General features: G+C 34.8%; 1 protein-coding gene across 2 annotated transcripts in view; it reads left to right on the top strand.

The window, feature by feature from the left end:
• Nucleotides 1-19,035, top strand: part of LOC123556001 (sodium-dependent multivitamin transporter-like) — a 33,099-nt gene extending 14,064 nt beyond the window's left edge. For both annotated transcript variants that reach the window (XM_053547775.1, XM_053547774.1), the window contains 9 exons: nucleotides 8,509-8,644; nucleotides 11,695-11,783; nucleotides 13,158-13,270; nucleotides 13,834-13,904; nucleotides 14,911-14,997; nucleotides 16,097-16,365; nucleotides 16,803-16,903; nucleotides 17,486-17,613; nucleotides 18,302-19,035. In XM_053547775.1, the coding sequence (XP_053403750.1) occupies nucleotides 8,509-8,644; nucleotides 11,695-11,783; nucleotides 13,158-13,270; nucleotides 13,834-13,904; nucleotides 14,911-14,997; nucleotides 16,097-16,365; nucleotides 16,803-16,903; nucleotides 17,486-17,613; nucleotides 18,302-18,700 (1,393 nt within the window). In that variant the 3' untranslated portion in view covers nucleotides 18,701-19,035. The remainder of the gene's footprint in view (nucleotides 1-8,508; nucleotides 8,645-11,694; nucleotides 11,784-13,157; nucleotides 13,271-13,833; nucleotides 13,905-14,910; nucleotides 14,998-16,096; nucleotides 16,366-16,802; nucleotides 16,904-17,485; nucleotides 17,614-18,301) is intronic.
• Nucleotides 19,036-21,083: the final 2,048 nt, after the last annotated feature.

Raw genomic sequence — 21,083 nt, 5'->3', positions numbered from 1 at the left:
GAATGAATTTGCAACCATACTTTGCACGGAATGTCATGGATCAGAGGGATAGACTGGCTATATTCATCACTAAAACCCGGCAAACTGTATGAAATCTAAAGTGGTAGGATATTCATGGCATGTGGTGCGGAAGATCTTCCACATACATGTGTACAAAGCAACATTCAAATTAGGCAGCACTGTAAACTTGGGGATTTAGCTCACTGGTTCAAGTAAACACTGTCATTACTATAAATGGAACAAAGTTGATACATATGTTACTGTATAGAGTAACAAAAATGAATGTCGTCATGGTCAGTGCGCTTTCAACATGGTGACCAACTGGACTGTCACTGGTCTACACATTAACTTGTTCATTATCGCAGAATTACAGTGCTTGGTTTTTAGTAAAAAAGAAAACAGGGCATGCACATATTTACATTTGAGCTAGAAGTCCAAGTTTCAGCTGTGTTTGGGTATGTGGTGTAAAACAGCATGATTCGCACCACACAATTTCAAAATTTCGATTAAGTTGCAGGTTTCTTCTCATTGAAAATGTATGACTGCTGATAAACATAGATCTACTGCTAAGGAAACTGCAGTTGTTGTTGTTTTTTTTTTTTCATGAAATTGCTTAAATTAGACTCAAATTATGTAATGTTCCACATTTTTAGAGTGGTGAACCATTTGATTAGTTTGATAGGTACATAAATACGAATTTACTGCGCTCCTTTCTGCCAAGAAAGTCAGTAATTAGACTAAATGCGCAAGAATAAGTTAAGTGCACTCACTTATATTTTCCACATATTGACCATATATTGCTTCCAGGTACATTTCAGACAAAGTACCCCCAAACTATTCAGCCACTGAAAACTAGCATCAGCAGCAGTAATAACTTCCCTTGAGTAATGCAACCAAACATCTGTATTTAAACATTAATACACACCAGAGCCGGGCGGGTAGGTGATAATCGGCCCAGAATTCATGATGGTCCTCGGGCTGTTATTCATTTTCCAGGCTGATTACCACCTCCCGGCCCAGCTATGTCATGTATTAACCTCTAAATAACAACTTTTTTTGTAATGTTCTGCATACATGCCTCATGTGTTGGATTACGCACAACCAACTTACATTATGTAACTGATTTTACAGTTTATACCTTCAGCATGAAGTAAAAAAATAGGTATTTTTCTATTTATATGAACAATCAATTTTATAGAATTTTAGACCATATTTACATGTATGTACATGTATATCTACTAATTTAAAAAGAGTAGTGCTTTTATTTAAATAGGTTTGCAGATTTCTCTCATCGTTGTCTCAAGTTATTACCTAGTATACCATTGAAAAAAGTGAAAATACATCTTTGATATATCAAGTGTACAGCAGGATCTCATAGGTTATAAAACAAACATAAAAAAAAACAAAAGTATTTCCAGACTTTAAATATACTGTGTGGCTCCTCCACTGGATTAAGAGGTGTATACAATGCAGATGAAAATAATAATATTGGCCGGTTTAAATATTTGTGTTTATTTGTCATTAAATGTGGCAAATATGATAAATATTACATTTGAGCCATGCCATGAGAAAACCAACCTAGTGGGTTTGCGACCAGCATGGATCCAGACCAGCCTGCGCAGTCTGGTCAGGATCCATGCTGTTTGATAACAGTTTCTCCAATTTCAATAGGCTTTAAAAGCAAACAGCATGGATCCTGACCAGACTGCCGCCAACCCACTATGTTGGTTTTCTCATGGCATGGCTCATTTGTACTTTTAATTTTTGTTCACTCATTTAAAATTCCATAGTAGCATGTAGTGTGGAAATACTGTCTTAATAATATGATTACATTGTGAATATGACAAATATAATTAACTTGTAAAATATGAAAATGCTTGTATTAATGCAAGATTTGTTGCGAGTACTAGGTTTGACAACTTTATGTATTTTTTGTAATATTTTGAATGGATTTGGTCAAGATTTTTTTTTAGATTTGTGCAGTAATTACACACTTCTTATACCTGACAAGTCGGAGGGATATAGTTTTTGCCTTGTCCGTCTGTCCAGAGCCATATCTAGGAAGTGGTTGAGAATATTTAAATAAAACTTAATATACTTGTTTACCACTGTAGGGAAATGCTGCACGTCAAGTTTCAGTCAGATTGCCCAAGTAACACCTGAGTTATGGCCCTTAGAATTTTCTAGTGTTACCTATATAGGTACTGTAAGTATGGCAATTTCTGCTTCATAAATTGTGACATATTTGACCTAGATCTAGTAAACTAAAATAGGAATTAGATCACCACAATGTAGTAGTGCACACACAATTTCGTCAGGATCTCTCTAGTATCTCCAGAGTTATTGCCCTTTAATTGTTTAAAAATCCACATATTTGTACATATCAAACTAACAAACTGATAGAATTTCATTAAACTTTTTTTCATTTTTATCCACGAATACTTAACATGTGAAGTTGTGTACCCATACCAGGTCACCCCCATCGCTCTTGTCACCTTCTCCCTCCCCCACACCCAAAATATATTGTTTTCCATTCCTTTTTACGTTATATTACGGTAAGAACATACCATTACGCTACAAACGATAAAACTAAAGTGGAACTTTGCTATTGTGCGTCACTGAAACGTCATGACGTCACTTCTGCTTATGCACGTTAATTTCCCACGCTTTGTGTACATATTCTCCGATAAGAAAGACTTTTACAAAGTATTTTAATCTGGTATTTGTAAAATAAATATGTAAGAAAAACAGTATGTCAGAATAAAAAGCTTATATGCAAGAAAAAATATCAAGTCATGTAGTTAAAGAATCGGATAGAAATATCAGTCCCTCGGTCTGCGCATGGGCGGTAACTTGGCTAGCCTTTTTACCGCCTGATGTGCAGGTGCCCTCAGTACGGTTATTTCTATCCGATTCGATATCATTGGTATTAAACAAAACCCTATGTTTTAAGACCAATAATTTTAGGTCCCTGTATGATGCATTTCATATAGATTGAACATGTATCAAAAGCTCATAATGCCTTTGTTGGTAATTTGGCTGCCACAGTTTTTGTGATGAACAGGTAATATATTAATTACTTGTTAAATCCTATTTTTGATAGTTGTTTTCTCCAGTATATGTTGAATATTGATTGACATGGTAGAAAAGTGAGTTGAACCCCATGTTTTGATTATCTCCCTTTATGGCTATTATGCCATTTGTTCATATGAAGTAATGAAGGTCGAGTTTTCCTAACCACATAATTATGCATAACATCTATGTAGACACATGGTTCATTAGTAGCCTTATGAGACTATTAAAGACCACCAGCCTTATGAGACCAATTTTTTGCTCTCCCGTAGTTGGTGTGTTAAAACAGGTTTCATTGTTTAATTAAAAATCAATAGGGCTTTAATTACAATTACTTATTTAGAATTATCAGCAGACACATTCTACTGGTTGACCAGTGCATCCGTGTTTACTAGACTGGTAAAGAAAAATATATGAAATATTGCAGGAAGATAAATATCTATATATCTATCCATGTAATAAAACACTTACTGAATGACTTCCTGGTCAATACTTTTGGTCCTCTGTCAGCACTAGGTCAACAGTTTTGACTGTTGACTTGCAAGCCTTTCAGTAAGTGTATGTTATGTCTAATTAGCTTAAATACTAAATATTAAATGTTGAAATCTTTTCTTTCTGAACTGTTAAATTGTTATATAGTGGTTGTCTTCTTTATTGATGTGTAACAATTTAGGTGAGGTATTTTCATTATATTAGGTGAAATATTTTTGTATTTTATTGTTACCTTTGCTGTGATATTTTTATGCTATAATGTGCTGTGATTGCTCAAAGCTGTTCAATTGACATAAAATATGTTGTTGATTTAACTTTTACAGTGATATAAAATGCTGTTTTAATGCCACTCAGTGGTTGGCATATTGAAATCGCAATGTCCGTGTGTCGGTGCGTCCGAAGATTCTTGACTGTGCTGTAACTCTGACATCCATAACGGACTTCTGTAATAACTTGGCATAAATGTTCCCCTACCTCCAAGGTCAAGGTCACACGTGGAAGTCAATGGTTAACAGGGTCTGTTTTTTGTCCAGATCTGCCATTTAGCAAAGAATTTTAAAATTACTTTGCACAAAAGTTCCCCTTATTGAGTTAATTTATCATGGACAGACAACTGTAGCCTTCTTTGGCTGCTTTGAAGGCATTTGTCACAAATAGTGACAGCTCTTTTTGATAATGTTAGACACAAATCTGTCATTATAGAAACTTATTGCTGTGATATCTTTATGCTCCCGGCATCTACTGATGTGGGAGGCATATAGTGATTGTCCTGTCCGTCTGTACGAGGTTAACCAAATGAGACCGTTTCGTCTAGCATCAATACGTCTTACTAGAATGACTTGATACTAATGCAGATGTAACCAGTGACCATTCCTCATCTTCAGACATCACCTGACCTCAGTCTGACCTTGACCTTGACCTCATTTTGGACATGGGTTGCTTTATATGAGTCATCTCTTGGTTAACCAAATGGGACCGTTTCGTCTAGCATCAATACCCCTTACTAGATTGACTTGATACTAATGCAGATGTAACCTGTGACCATTCCTCATCTTCAGACATCACCTGACCTCAGTTTGACCTTGACCTCATTTTGGACTTAGGTTGCTTTATATAGGCCATCTCTTGGTTAACCAAATGGGACTGTTTCGTCTAGCATCAATATCACTTACTAGAATGACTTGATACTAATGCAGATGTAACCTGTGACCATTCCTCATCTTCAGACATCACATGACCTCAGTTTGACCTTGAACTTGCCCTCGTTTTGGACTTAGGTTGCTTTGTATTGACAAGGATGCCACCGGGGGCATCAAGCGTTTATTGAATGCAGCTTCTTGTTTGAAATTACAAACTTCCATTATTGTCGAGCCCGCTTGCAATGAGATTGACTTAGTCGTTACTTTTGGTGGTTCGGTGTATGTGCGTGTGTCTGTCCGTCCGTCCGTCCATCAGATTTTGTCTGGACCATAACTTTGACACACATGGACCAATCTTGTTTATAATTTGGCACGAATTTTAACCACAATGAGAAGGAGTGTCATGCACAAATCCCATGTTTCTGTCTCAAAGGTCAAAGTCAGAGTTGGAGGTCAAAGGTCAGACTGAGGAATTAGTTTGTCTGGATCATTTCTTCTTAATGCATGGTGGTATTTTTAGGTAACTTGGCTTGAATACATAATGAGACGGAGTGTCATTCCTAAGAACCAGGTCCCTATGTTTAAGGCCAAGATCACACATACAGGTCAAAGGTCAGATACAAGATAGACTGTTGTCTGAAGCATTTCTTTTTCATGCATAGAGGGTTTTTGATGTAACTTGGCACATTTGTTCATCATCATGAGATGGAGTGCCACTCACAAGAACTTAGAATTACTTCCATTTTTTTTGTTTCTTTAAATAGGTTATATTGTAACTTCGTAGAAAAAATCAAGACCACTTTCCTGTAGTACAACATACATGTTAATTCCAATTTGAGATGTATTATGACCTATCTCTACTGGTAAGGATTTTTTGTGGACTTAGACTTTTTTTAAAGATTTACTTCCCTTTGTTGTTACTATAAATGACTTAAAACAGTTTACAATCTTTTTGATTTAGCATAAATGTCTGCTTCAATGAGACAGGGTGTCGTGTGCAACACAGTCCTTCTGACAGCTGGCGGGCTCGAAATGTTGCCCATGGGCATATATTATATATAGCAATCTAGTCACTTGTGTTTTTTTCTGTAGTTTACACTACCAATTTGCGCGATTTTTTACAGTTGATTGTTTTTATTACTATTATTATGTATGGACATGGTTCCAATGTTAATGTTCATTAAAGAGTTCGAAAAATTGTATGTGGCTACTATACAATTAAAATAGATCTGAAATAAAATTAAAAACATTCATTTAGTCTCCTTTCTTATTTGTTAGATGAAATACATAGAATTGTTACATCGGACAGGTAAGATACAATTGTCTCCGTTTATATACCGCTTCTCTACAACTAATTATCAACTGTACCACTGCAGTTCTTGTCATGTCCCTGTCAGCACGAGCACACGACACAATTTGGAGCCAATACAACAGAAAAACTTGTCATCAACTAAGTTTGATCATATGGGGTCACTTGATCAAAGGTCATGGTCACAGGGGCCAGTTTTCGATCAACTATTTGACCTAGAACGTTCAAACTTCATTGGGGGATTGGGCCTACAAAGTAGATTAGATCTATCTCCAACTGTTTTTGGGGTCACTTAATCAAAAGTCAAGGTCACAGGTGTCTGAACATGGAAAACTGTTTCCAATCAATAACTTAAGAACCACCAGGACCAGAGGGTTGAAACATCATAATGATAATTGGACATGCAAAGTAGATGACCACTATTTCAAAAAAAATTGATTTGGCAGCTGTGCTGATACCATATAATAAAAATATTTCGCAATGTTAAGTAAATCAGGGCAATACCTCAAGAGTAGCTACAGCTATCTGAGATGGTATGTTCATAAACATGCTGACTAACTTTTGAGAACATTACATAAGAATTGCTAATGTGATGTAGCAGACACTTCAGCATTTTGCATTTTTGAGTAAGTCAAGGGCAAATACTGGATTCACGGAAAATGCGACTTGTTATTAAATGTGGCTAATATTTATATGACCAAAATATACAAAAAAACATATATTCTCAATTTTTCATCATGTTACCATGGCAACCATAGGAAAATGTACAACTGTTTTTACAGGAGTATCTGTGCTATACTTTGAAACATCGATTACTCTTAAACATCTGAAAATGATTCAGAAATGTGCCAAAATATGCAAAAAAAGCAGAATTTATCACTTTTTCATCATGTTACCATGGCAACCATAGGAGAATGTACAATTGTTTATAGAGGAATAACTGTGCTATCCTTTGTAACATTGGTTAGTCTTTAAACATTTGAAAATGATACGTAAAATGTGCCAAACATGCAAAAAAGCAGAAATTATCACTTTTTCATCACGTAACCATGGCAACCATAGGAGAATGTACAATTGCTTATAGAGGAATAACTGTGCTATTCTTTGTAACATTGATTAGTCTTTAAACATTTGAAAATGATACAGAAATGTGCCAAACATGCCAAAAAAGCAGAAATTATCAATTGTCCATTATGTTACCATGGCAACCATAGGAGAATGTACAATTTTTTATAGAGGAATAACTGTGCTATCCTTTGTAACATTGATTAGTCTTTAAACAAATGAAAATGATTAAGAAATGTGCCAAATATGCAAAAAAAGCAGAAATTATCACTTTCTCATTAGGTTACCATGGTAACAATAAGAGGTATATAAGATTATTTTTAGTGAAATATCTGTGTTATCGTTTGGATCAATAATAAGTCTTTAAACATCAGAAAATGGAATCAGTTTGGCCAAAAAATACAACACAAACAAAAATTCTCACTTTTTCACTGTGTTACCATGGTAACGACACAGGAATATACAATCATTCTATTACAGAAACATTTAGGCAATCATTTACAGCTTCGAATAGATTTTTAAAGTAAAAAAAAGATCATAATATTTGTAAAGATGTGCAAAAGAGAAAAAAATATCATTTTTTTCACTACGTTGCCATGGCAACGAAATGGGATTATATATTTCTCAAATGTATAAATATAGTGCATGAGCTGCTCTGTTTAGAGAAATAGTCTTTTTTCATTTTTTTATTCGTTGATACACGAGGTCAACAAAGATGATGCTATTTCTAAATCATTTTGAGTTTTAAGGCTTTTCAGAGTTATCTCCCTTAATAAGGGTCGTTTCTATGGCAATAGTGCCATTTGTTTATGCATTTATATATTATATGTTATGCATGTATACATATTTATGAAATGCATAAGTCATAGAACTTTTCTTAAATTCTATTTAGGCCGATTCATTTAGTATACCCCCATGTAAGATTGGTGCTATTCATGAACAATAGCATATAATGCAGCATAGAATTTTCATTAAATAATGGCCTCTGCAGATTCTTACTATTATTTTCAGTAAATATACACATTCTACTAAAAAATATGACATATTTCATCATCATTTAGGTGGGGGCCAAAATCGGCCCAAATCCTACGTAGCCCTTTAATCTTCTACGCATTGCACTCATCCAACAGGACAGACACCTCTACTACAAAAATACTTTCAGTTCATTTTCATAATGCTGATAATATACACACTTATTGTTTGTGCACCTTTTTTAGCCTAACACAAAGTCATCTTTATAAACACAAACATGTACATATACAGATGTTGTTTAAAGCGCTGTTTATTTTGAAAGTTTGGCATAAGATCCCATTAAAACAGAAGTTGTTATTTACATTTATATCATCTATACCTTTATTAAAGACCTGTATATAGTCGTCGTGTAATTTTGGAAAACGGTAAGATAAACATTTCTGAATTGTCATTTTTCAGAGTAATGATGCTCGTCGCACCGGGCTTCTTTTTATCGGTGACCTTAGCAGGGATTGAGGGGGTCATTGCATATGCGTTTTATGATACTCTCAGATGTGACCCTCTCAAATCAAAACAAATCACAAATCCGAACCAGGTATACTTTAATTTATTTTATAGTATTTCTGCCACTATTTAAGCCGAAACGCATATTAAGTCTAATTTTCATTAACTTGCAGACGTAGAGTTTATTAAATTATCTGAGCATTCATATAGTTTAAATTGAAAGTAAACTTTAGAATTCACTCAATTTTTTATTATTGATCAGTTGCAAATCAACTTTTTTTCCATTTTGTTCTGCACAGCGGGTGAAGAACTACAAATCAATCTGGCTTGGCCTAAGTTGGTAGCTTTAACTGTTTCTTTAAAACAAACGCACTGTTCTACGTTTCTTACCTAAAATGTTTAGTTTTAACTCCTTCTAGTTAAAATGATTCTCACTTTGTACATCTATGCCCATTTGTAAATAATAATTTTTTTTGCAGTTTACATTTAGAACTATATTAATATTTCAATTGACAAATTGTTGTTTTACGTGCTTTTGTTCAATAGTCTTCCTTTAACGATATTAAGAGTGAATGTCCTGCTATGTTATGAAAGGCATGTATTCTAATGTCAGAGAATAAAAATAATAATTATATGTACTAATAATTTAGAATGACCTGTCAGATAAAAAGATCAATAACAACACGTTTGTTTGATGTGAAATCATTGTAATATCCTTATCTTGAATGTTTTGTTTGTTTTGGGTTTAACGCCGTTTTTCAACAGTATTTCAGTCATGTAACGGCGGGCAGTTAACCTAACCAGTGTTCCTGGATTCTGTACCAGTACAAACCTGTTCTCCGCAAGTAACTGCCAACTTCCCCACATGAATCAGAGGTAGAGGACTAATGATTTCAGACACAATGTCGTTAATCAAATAGTCACAGAGAACAGACGCCCCGCCCGATGATCAAACTCACGACCCCGCGATCTACCACTACTGCATGCACATGCCATTGAAAGGGTCATAAAATTGGCCTTAATTTTTTCAAACGTTTTTAACAGAGTTTTAACAGGTCACCATTAAAATTCACCCATTACTTCTTACTATTTAATGGGATTTTCATGACCATAGTTTTAATGCCATACATTAAAAAGCCATAAGATAAGTATATTAAAACCCTGGTAAATTATACCCTGTTAAAATGACTTTGATGGCCATGAAAAGCTGCTTAAAATAAACCATTAAAATAAATTAACAGGCTCCTTAAAACTCTATGAAAATTTTTAACTGGCATGAAATTAATGTGCCATTAAAAAAATACCCCTTAATTCCACATTAATTAGTAAGAACTAATGGGACATTATTTTTTTAATAATCTGTTAATGGCCGTTAATTATTAAAATTTGATTAATGGTCTTATTAAATATGTCAGATTCAATTTTAATGGGTTCGTAATATTTTAATGGTATATCAAATTAAGGGCCATGAAAATTTGCCATCAGAATTAGACATCTTAATATAATCAACTTCATATTTATATTTGCCGTATTGATTGAAACTACGTATTACTACACATGTAATAATGTCTATACATATGTACTGTTTTGTAAAATGCTAGAAGAATATTTGTTTCTTTTTTTCTCTCTCATTATTTTGTAATGTAAATAACACACCTAACAGCCTCGTACAAACATTTGTCATATTGCATCCTTATTCTGTCATATGTTCATATGAAATGAGAAAATAAATGGATATTGTATTGTATTGTGTTATACTGAGAAGGGTTTACTGGTACCAGTTTAAAAGATCAAGTGACCATGTGGGTAGTTTTAACAATTCAACATTATAATATGACAGACATATTGAGTTTTTATTGGTACAGACATTAGGCATCAGGTGTATTCAAAAATCAACTGTTGATGACAATGTCAGCGCACAATTGGCAATCACAATTCAGCTCTACTTCAGTACTTTATGCTCAGGTGGCATGCACTTAAACTGCTAAGAGCAAATGTTTGAGCGATTGCACCACAAGTAGCTTCCCCCCTCCCCAATCAAGCGTGCCACACTCTTTGATTCATTGGAACGAAGAAGCGATTGATTGTTCCATTCCCCAAAATGAATTTAAATAATACTGTAAATCTTCATAAACATGTGTACTGTTCACTTCTCTATAAACCTTAGTTTCTACTCAAGGATTGGAAAATTTGAAAATCTAAACTGGTCTGAACACATTTTATAATGTAAATTCCTTAACCCACCCATTTTCTTACACAAATGCTGATTATTTGGACAGGAAAAACAAAAAGCAGAAAAAATGGCATGCATCAATTCGTATTTACCCTTACCAAAATAATGTAGATTGATGTTATCAAATAAATTAATATGTTTTCATCCGACTTTCATTGACATAAATCAGATTTTTTGTAGGAACACATTTGGCAAACATTTAAAAAAAATGGCGTAACTGCATCAAGGGGAAATAACTTTAATGCAGCTAAATATAACATCATGATAAATTATAGACGATGTGTGAGTAGTAAGTTTTTATTGTGATTAAAGTCCATTTTAGAACAATATGGGACTGGAATTATGAGCATTCAATGGGAGTGCAAGCCAAAGACCAAAAAAAAAGAAAATATACGAATCACATTTTACAGAATGTAGGATTTAATGGGCATCACATTGCTGTTAAGGGCCATTAAGTTTACTCTTAAATGAAATCGTACAGAACCTGAACATATAATGGGCATAAAATCAAAATTAAGGAATAATCCTGTTAAATTCAAAATATACAGAATTTCACTATTTTTTCAAAGCCATTAACTCTTTTAGCTACCAAACTAAATTTTTAATGGCATGATTCATGGTCAAAAATGGGTGTTTTAATGGTATTTTAACATGTAACCCATTAATATTGTGAAACCTGTTAAATAAAGTGGTGCAAGAATTAATGGGGTTAATTAACGGTTTTTCCTATTTTAATGGATATTTTACAGGGTTTTAAACCATGTTTAATAGTATGTGCATCCAGTAGTGTATATACTGAACTAAGCGGACGGGCATTATCTTGAATGTAGATATTTGTATGGCATCTGAAATTATCTTAAAAAGAGTCCAATATATTATCTGTTACTGAGTATCCATGTTTTGAGTAGATTGTGCCTTATATGGTCATGGACATATTCAAACATCTACCAGGAATGCCGGGACTTTTTATGGCTTCCCTCTTCAGTGCATCACTCAGGTAAAAATCAAAGTATTTTATTTAAATGTAAAAATTGATTGGTTTTTATTTGCTTATCATAAATAATTCAATTGTAATGATGACTTTGTTTTTGTTATCTTACTGGCTAGTGGAGTTCAACCTAGATATGCATGAGGTATTGAGTGTTACACAAAAACAGAAACCAGTCACTTAAAGTTATACACCTTAAAGCAAAGCTATTGAAATATCAGAACCTGCAACATACATGGGATACACTTTAAATTGAAGTTCTCGGTTGGTCAAAACACGTTGCCCCATACCATCAAAAACAAATAACTAACAACAGGAAAATAAAAGAAACATCACACAACATCTACGACCACCCGCAGCATGAATATTGCTCTCCTATCTGGCTGGAACCTTTGGCAGAAATCGAAATCCTTCGCACAAAAAATTGACCAGTACAACGATCAACAGTTCCACACGCATGCGAAATGTTAGGCCTTACATGCATTGTCGCCCAAATGTTAAAATACTTAAACTGGCAATGCCTTGAAGAAAGCTGTGTCCAACATCCCCTTATCATATTCTCTTAAATGAAAATCATTGTGGTACAGTTGACTGTAACCATCTCCCACCAACCTACAAGGAACCATAACTTCTTGATTCTACTAACTTGCCCTTCATCGATGTGGGTTCAATCCTCACTCGCAGCGTTGAATTCTTCATCCATCTGGCTTACGGAAGGTTGATGGTTCTACCAGGTGCCCGTTCGTGATGAAATAATGCACGGATGGGCATCAGGGTCTTCCTCCACCATCAAAGCTGGAAAATCGCCATATGACCTATAATGGTGTCGGTGCGACGTTAAACCCAACAAAATAATCCACAATATTACTCTACCTTAAAAATGAGTTTCTAGAGTAATCACCATCTGTTTATAATACATCCTGGTCCCAGTCTTGTTCTCTTCGCTGCTCGGCTGGCAACGGCAATCTATTTCTATGCTTTTAATCTTAGTATTGTAGTCCTTTTTGCACCTAATGACCTTGTTCATTTTCATTAAATCAGTCTCTGACAAAGAGCTCCCAGTCATAATTATCAGTGACTTTGTGCAATAAATTTATATTTAGACCTAAACATACAAGACTTTACTATTTGATCACCGGTTTCCTGTTGAGCCTAGCTGTAAAAATGTAATGAATTTATGTGTATTTTTCATTTGCGTAAAGCCTTTGTTAAAACGAAAACAATGCTTTTATCAAATGTGTGCGTTGTAAAACAAGGTTTTAACAGGCATGCATGAACTCCAGGAAAGAAATATAAGTCAATTCATATAAGTTTAACTATATACTGTTCTGCCACGATGTTTCTTTATTTTGTTTCACTTTTCATACCATTGTGCTATTTCAGTACACTATCGTCTGGATTGAGTAGCCTTTCAGCGTTGTTATGGACAGATCTTTTGAAACCGCATGTAAAACCTATGTCGGAGCTCAAGGCTACAATAATTTCCAAGATATCTGGTATGTAAATGCAATTATTGGCATTTCTGTCCAAGATAAATGGAATATAAACGTTTTTAATTATCAAATAATCATTGTCTTCGTGTTTGCGTGTAACTGGCAAAGGTACAATCCTTGCTTAAACGTGGTTTATTGCACAATGCAGCACTTAACCTCCTTCATTGTTTAACGGTCGGTACGACTTCTTGACTTTTTCCTGGATTTAAGCACATTTTGTAATAAAGAGTATTTCTATCGGAAAGCGAATTGCAGTTCGGTGGGTCATTTTGTGTGTTGAAAATAAACCAAAATTTATTTTGATTTTTCGCACGGAAAACAGGCAACTTATTTTTGTAGCAAGCTACTGTAAAATGTAAATATAAGCATTTAATGCTATTTTCTGTGCGTGTAGCACGATTAATCGATTTACTAGAAGTCCCAATGAGGTTTATACCCGTTTAAACGCACAAAAATAGCATTTAATTCTTAAATGAAACGTAGGAGGCTTCTTACGTACTCTGCACTCCGGACAAACAATTATTATATACAAAATATACGTACAGAAATGTGTTCGTGTTTTTCAGTCGTAGTGTTTGGTGTGCTGGCGGCGGTTGTTGCATTTATGATTGCTTTGATAGGGGGCACATTAATTCAGGTAAACACGAATTTAGAAACAATTCTGTATTATCACATGTTTGACGTTGTTGGGGTGAAATAAAACCACTACATAAATGGTAATACACTAGTGTAATAAAGCCTTGGCGTTGACATCATTTAAAGACGTTGGACGAATTTACTTGGTCTTTCATAGGTCAAAAATAAGAAACTTTGATGTTTCAGCTTGAAAAGCGTATACGTGATTAAAAGAATGTGTGTCTTGAATGTTTCAAACTCAAAATTGAAAAAGGCGAGTCTCGCATTTTATTATTTTTATTCAACTCGTTAAACAAATTCAATAGACACTCCTGTAATAATCTCAATTTTTAACGCAAACCCGAATGAATTTATGTAAAGTATCTTTTCTGGGCTTCAGAACCATACAATAAGCACAGGTTTCTTATCAAATCTAAAACATCTTTTAGTAAAAGTGAGTAAAACAGCATTATAATTAACACGATATGTACATGTTAGTTCGTGTCGCTTTTCGTATCTTCATGCTTTGTACCAAATATATCCTTGAACCAATATACACTTTCTGAAGGCTTGCCAGTCAAAAGTAAAAACTTGTTTTGACTACTGACTGGCAAGTCATTCAGACAATGTTTTGTGACATGATATTGGCAATGCATTTCAAAGTTGTTTTTTTTTTCTCAATTTTTTACTTTAGCAAAATTGTGTTGAACTATAGGCCGGTCAGTTACACTGACTATGGACCCACCTTTTACATAAGGAGTCATGTAGTGAAATGTTTATTATTATATCAAGACAAAGGTGTTTGGCAGCAGCAATCTGTTCATAGAGGTAATGAAAAGTGCGTAACCCCTCAAGCTTCCAAGCATCGGCTTACGTGACATTGTTTTATAAACGAAGATTAACTGAAGTCCTTAATCACAAAGGAAATAAAACGCTGCGCACATGCCTTCGATTTTCAAATTACGTAATCATGTACTCCATAAATATTATAAAATATCTTACACTGGTTTTCCATAAACATTCCACAGATATCAGGAAGTCTTTTAGCAGCATTTAGTGGACCCCTAAGTGGATTGTTTATGTTTGGAGCATTTTGTCCTTGGGGAAATGCTAAGGTAACATGTATATTTCTGCATTTTTGGATTCAGTACGATTTAATATATCAAGATATTGGTAATATATTATATTTTCAAGTATTTCCTACTAACACAGAATTTATGTAGATTTAATACTGTTTCAGCTTCTGTATTTCTTCATTTCGTAACACGACACTCAAATTAAGGATGACTACCCGTAATAGGCCTCAATTTCACCAAAAGCGTACATACAACTTGATAATGTAAGCTTTGAAAATGTCAAACGATAGAAATAAGGTGCATATTGACAAGTTATATAGTGACAGAAGTTTTTTCCTTTCCTTTAGATTACCTCCCCTGATAATTTGGGGTTTTCATGAGTAATCTCCCCTGAAAACTAGAAAAAAAAATATTTTTCTCCTTTTCCCTACGGGGAATTTTAGATTTCTTTTTGATATTTGTATCAGAATCATGTAATGCAGCTTTCTACCGCAAAATTTTTCTCGAAACTCAAGCTCAGATTCTCATAATCAAAGAAATTATATATTTCCCATGGGCATCAATGTTAACTTCATATACCGATTATCTCCCCAAAGAATGATAAAATTTGAAAAATCTCTCGGGGAAACGTTTTTAATTTTTAAATGTCTTTAAAGTGACCAAATTTCATTTAAATATTACCATCCAGTTACAAGATATGAAATATGGCTATTACACCATGTTATCCTTAAGCCAGTGACAAATGCAAAGTGGTCAATAAATTAGTCAAAATGCATAATACTTATGTCGTTTAATCTACTGAAAATATGTTGCCTAGTCACGCTTCCTCCTACAGTATATGTAGCTATATCGAAGGCTGAACGGAAAACTCTCCCAACTCCTTTTTATGCTATGAGCTTTCAGTTCAATCCCCGACCTGTGATTTACATGCACCTCGCATGCTCTAAAGCTGTAGTAACAAGTGTAATCATTTCTCTTAAATCGTTATAGTCTAAGTTATTTCCATAATGTTAAAATGAACGCGAGCAAACAAATACTTTCTCTAGCGCTACTGTTATATAAAACGCAGATTTAAGGTAATTAAACTTCATAGAAATTTTATGAATCATTGTTATAATGTATAAACTGTTATTTCAAGGGAGCATTCGGGGGCAGCGTCTTATCAGCCATCGTGACTTTTATTATTGCAATGGGACAAATGACAACAAAAGGCGCGGTAAAGAACACAAGACTTCCATCTGCACCAATAGATTCTTGTCCGGCGATAGAAGTTGCTAATTTTGTAGCTAATATGACAATGGCTAACAACACAACAGGGATTACACTGGCAAATTTTACATCAACGATGTCTACCTTAGCGAGCTCCATGGGTGCTGTAGAGACTGTTGCCCGAGGTATTCCAGAACCGTAGGTACTTTTCTTTTGTTGACGTAAAACCGACAGCATTTTACACGTATTTTCATGCGCTCTAGTACATAGTAAATCGGGTGCCAAAGTATTATTTACGTTGTCAGTTTTAGCAATACATTATACCGTTTGAATTATATGCACTATTGTACGTATGATCCTACAAATGTTTTCATGTAACAATAATTGATAACACTTACTTAAAGACAGAGTAGCTGGCTGGCTTATGTAGCTGACTGGGTAATATGTCATTTCTAGAATAGAAATATCAACTGCTGCGTTGCAATACAATTATGTATTTTATTTTCAAGTATTTGTCAATTCTTATCATTGCAATCTAAAATAGATATAGATGGTAGGGTCGAACGTTTACCAGACATCTAGACTTTGACTATGAGGTTCATACTTTTCTTAATATTCCCCAACGTACCTTTCAGATCGGGATTTAGACGGTTATTTATGGTGTCGTATAAATGGTTTGGCCCAATTGGTGTTTTACAAGTCATGATTTTTGGTACAATCATTTCATTTTGTACAGGTAATGGAAATTAAATGTTTCCTTTTGAAATGCCATTCATGATACTCTTGATTAACGTATACAGTAAAGTAATTTCAAAGCCTATAATTTTTGTTTTTTATTTTTGAACTTCAATTTTTGGCGTGTTTAAGTGTCTATGATGTATGATGTATGCATAAATGAGTTCTCTAGTTTATTTTAATCATACATTAACATAAAAAGCTAAAGTGACAGTTACTATTTTGACTGATTGTGTGATGATTTCATTGATTATGATACATTTCCTGTAATATTTGTAATAAATGTTATGTTGGTGTTATGGTATGTTATGTGTATAATCTTTTTCGAAAAGACTAAATCTCATACTAGGAAAAGGTCATCTTTTTGTTGTGGGTGGGGTGATATACAAAAAAAAATCTGACTTTTTCTTGAAAATGATACAGTTTTGAAATTGCAGGTAAGCCGTTTAATAGAATATTAATCGTTTAGTAAGTCTGTAATCAATTTCACTTCTTTTTATATATAACACATTACAATATACGATTTGGAATATTGCATAACTTTAAAGAATAATTATGTTCTCGATTTTCATTGTCATTGCAGGTTATAAAAAACCTGGAGAGGTGAAAAGAAAGTATCTTATACCATTCTATGATAGTCTATTCCCGTTTCTACCTGAATGTATTCGTAGGCCATTGAGGTGTGGATACCACTTCGAGAAAGATGATGAGGTAAAGTCTGGGTTTTATACAATAAATACTATTTATTAAATAAATGGTTTGCTTTGGTCTGAATCTAATATGAAGTAGAATAGAACGGATTGAAATTATAATTAAACAAGACACTATATGAGCCATGCCATGAGAAAACCAACATAGTGGGTTTGCGACCAGCATGGATCCAGACCAGCCTGCGCATCCGCGCAGTCTGGTCAGGCTCCACGCTGTTCGCTTTTAAAGCCTATTGGAATTGAAGAAACTATTAGCGAACAGCATGGATCCTGACCAGAATGCGCGGATGCGCAGGCTGGTCTGGATCCATGCTGGTCGCATACCCACTATGTTGGTTTTCCCATGGCACGGCTCATATACGCTTTTATTCCTTCTTTCGGAGATCTGATTAGTTAAGCGGAACAGTTTCTCTAAGGAAAGTATTAGCTCATTGGATTCAATGCATGCAACAGAATGTTGAATATTATAACATTTGCTTTAACTGCATAATTAAGATAATGGAAGAAACTAAAACACTGTTCCTGTGTATGTCGTCTATCTCAATATCAACCTAACCTATTACCTTTTCCAGATTCTAGAACTGAACACGTTATAAGGGAATTTTTTCTTTTAGCCATACAGGTATACAAAATATGTGTATAGATCTATAACTTTGTTTTATATCTAAATATTTTAATTTGATTAACAGGACGATGACCATCTCCCAGAAACTGTATACAACAAACTAGATGATATAAAGGTGGATGTATTCCATGTTGATCTAGTGATTGAAAAGCAAAATGGAGTCATTGACAAACAACCGAAAGCGGGAAATCATGTTGATGATAAAACTGGAGATGCTGTTTTCGTAGATAATAAACAAAGCGATGACCGAATCAGTAATGAGGCACACAATCAAGACGACGACGTTAGGGTGACTCATTCTGTCGATGACCTCTCTCCACGGAAAATGCAAGTTAAAGATATGGAAATGGATATACTAAGAGGAGGAACTAGCTCTGACTATATTGTTATGGACAAGTTAGATGATAGCAGAGTCCTGAAGTTGAGAGCTAAGAGCATTGAGATGGACATAAAACCGGAATAATTAAACAATACGAATATATCTACCATTCATCATTTTCACAATGCGTAGAAAAACTTTAATGGCACTGTAGAGACTGAATATTTAAAGAAGGCAATATTAAAACATACTTGTCCACTGTATTTGTACTGGTACAGAACCCAGGAACACTGGTTAGGTTAACTGCCTGCCGTTAATGACTGAAATACTGTTGAAAAACGGCGTTAAACCCAAAACAAACAAACAAAGAAGACGCGTACTGAAACTTTAAAATCTTTAAATTTATTCTCAAATCGCCTTTCTTACAGTAGCTTCAGAGATAAATGTAGTGTAATATCCAATAAAGAATGACAGCTTGATTGATTACATTTTCAAGATAAAATAGTCTGCAATATAATAATGCAAGAAATAAAATGAGACGTGACGCCCGATAGTATGCATTTATAGTAATAGTACATGGAAGAGCTCGTGGTGTGTTCTTTTATCTGTTTTCATGTTCATGATTATGTTTACTCGGCTGTTATACTGTGTTCTGTGTTGTCTTTCCATTCTGCCCGAAAAAGAAACAAAAAAACTAGGCTTATGCACTGCTTAAAAGTTTCTCCTTGTTTTGAAATCACAGGGACCTCTGCGCCCGTGTGGTTAAGGTCACTGACGTAGCATCAATTGCCCCTCATCAATGTAGGATCGGGCCTCGCTCGGGGTGTTGAATTCTTCATGTGAGTAAGCGATCCAGCTTGAATACGGAAGGTCGGCGGTTCTACCCAGGTTCTCGCCAGTGATGAAATAATGCACGAAGGGGCACTTGATGTCTTCCTCTACCGTCAAAGCCTGAAAGTCGCTATATGATCTATAATTGTGCCGGTCCGACGTTTAACCCTATAAAAAAAGAAAAAAAATACACACACACAACTTTTGACGCTATCAAGGGCAACATGTGCCCCGTGTGAAGTTCTTCTGATTCTGTTCCCGATCAGCTGTATGCACGTTTCATTCTTTGTACAACAAACATCATTTGTCCTTGTTGTTTTGGAAACATGAATGAATATTATATCAAAGACCACGTCCCACATGCTAAAAAAATGGTGCTCTAAATTGCAGGAGGGGCCTCCGTGGCCGAGTGGTTAAGGTCAACTTAAAATCACTTGCCCTTCATCGATGTGGGTTCAAGCCTCACTCGGGGCGTTGAATTCTTCATGTGAGGAAGCCATCCAGCTGGCTTACAGAAGGTCGATTGTTCTACCCAGGTGCCCGCTCATTATAAAATAACGTACGGAGGAGGGACACCTGGGGTCTTCCTCCACCATCAAAGCTGGAAAGTCACCATATGACCTATAATTGTGTCGATGCGACGTGAAACCCAACAAAATAAATAAATAACTAAATTGCATGAAACAACTGGTGTAAGTCTTCGTATTTTACACATATATACAAAATATTGATAACACGGGAAAATGCAAAATTTTAATCTAGATCACTGTTCAAGGGAAAATGAATCTTAGTTTGCACGCATTGAAAGAAACTTTATTATATGGTGAATCTAACAAATACCGTCCAACAGATGATATCATGCAAAGATATTATAGCACAGTATAGATTTGGTGGTTGACCCATCATCAGTCAATCACTGGGCTTTTCAGTTTGATGTTGATTACTGCTAAGTGTGAGACGCCGTGGTGCGTTACTCTTAAATCGTGTGCATAACGGTCGGAGGGAGTTTATATTTTGTGCAGTTTGCCTAGTAGGGTCCTCCAAAATTCCGATGACGTAATATAAATTATTGAACACATCACTGTACTGACACTATTTACTTAGGCTTAGTGTTTGATTTATTCATTTTCTAACGCGCTTCAAATCATCAAACGGAAATATAGTATTTCACCACTTATTAAGTTATTTAGAAACAAAGAACAATAACAATGATATTCAAGTGGGCAGTAAAATTGCCATTTCAATTTATTATATATTTAATCTTTAAGGCTAAGATCCCCACATCAACTGACAATGGAATTTGAGTTGATGTCATCTTGTCTTCCGTCTGAAAGTTAAGTTTTGATTAGCTTTACCGACTCAAACTGTGAAACAAATACATTGCAATCTTATATTCACCAATACATTATGATTAATATGTTTTTGGTGAACGTATGTCATCTTTTTGTGACAATATAACTTGTATCTGAACACTTTTGTCTGACTTTTATATCCATTATCTACGGTGTTCCGTTTGGACAATCGTGACTTTTTAGTGAATCATAAACCGCGATGTACGAAAACGCGATGGTGCGATGGCACGATGATGAAACAACGATGGTATGATGATAAAATCGCGATGATGCGATGGTATGATGGTGAAATGTCGATGTTATATCGCGTTTTCGTCATCGTGCCATCGCGTTTTCACCATCGT

This window comes from Mercenaria mercenaria, chromosome 7 (assembly GCF_021730395.1).
Source record: "Mercenaria mercenaria strain notata chromosome 7, MADL_Memer_1, whole genome shotgun sequence".
NCBI lineage: Eukaryota > Metazoa > Mollusca > Bivalvia > Venerida > Veneridae > Mercenaria > Mercenaria mercenaria.
The sequence above is the reverse complement of the archived record's forward strand: the minus strand, read 5'-3'. Positions and strand labels throughout refer to the sequence as shown.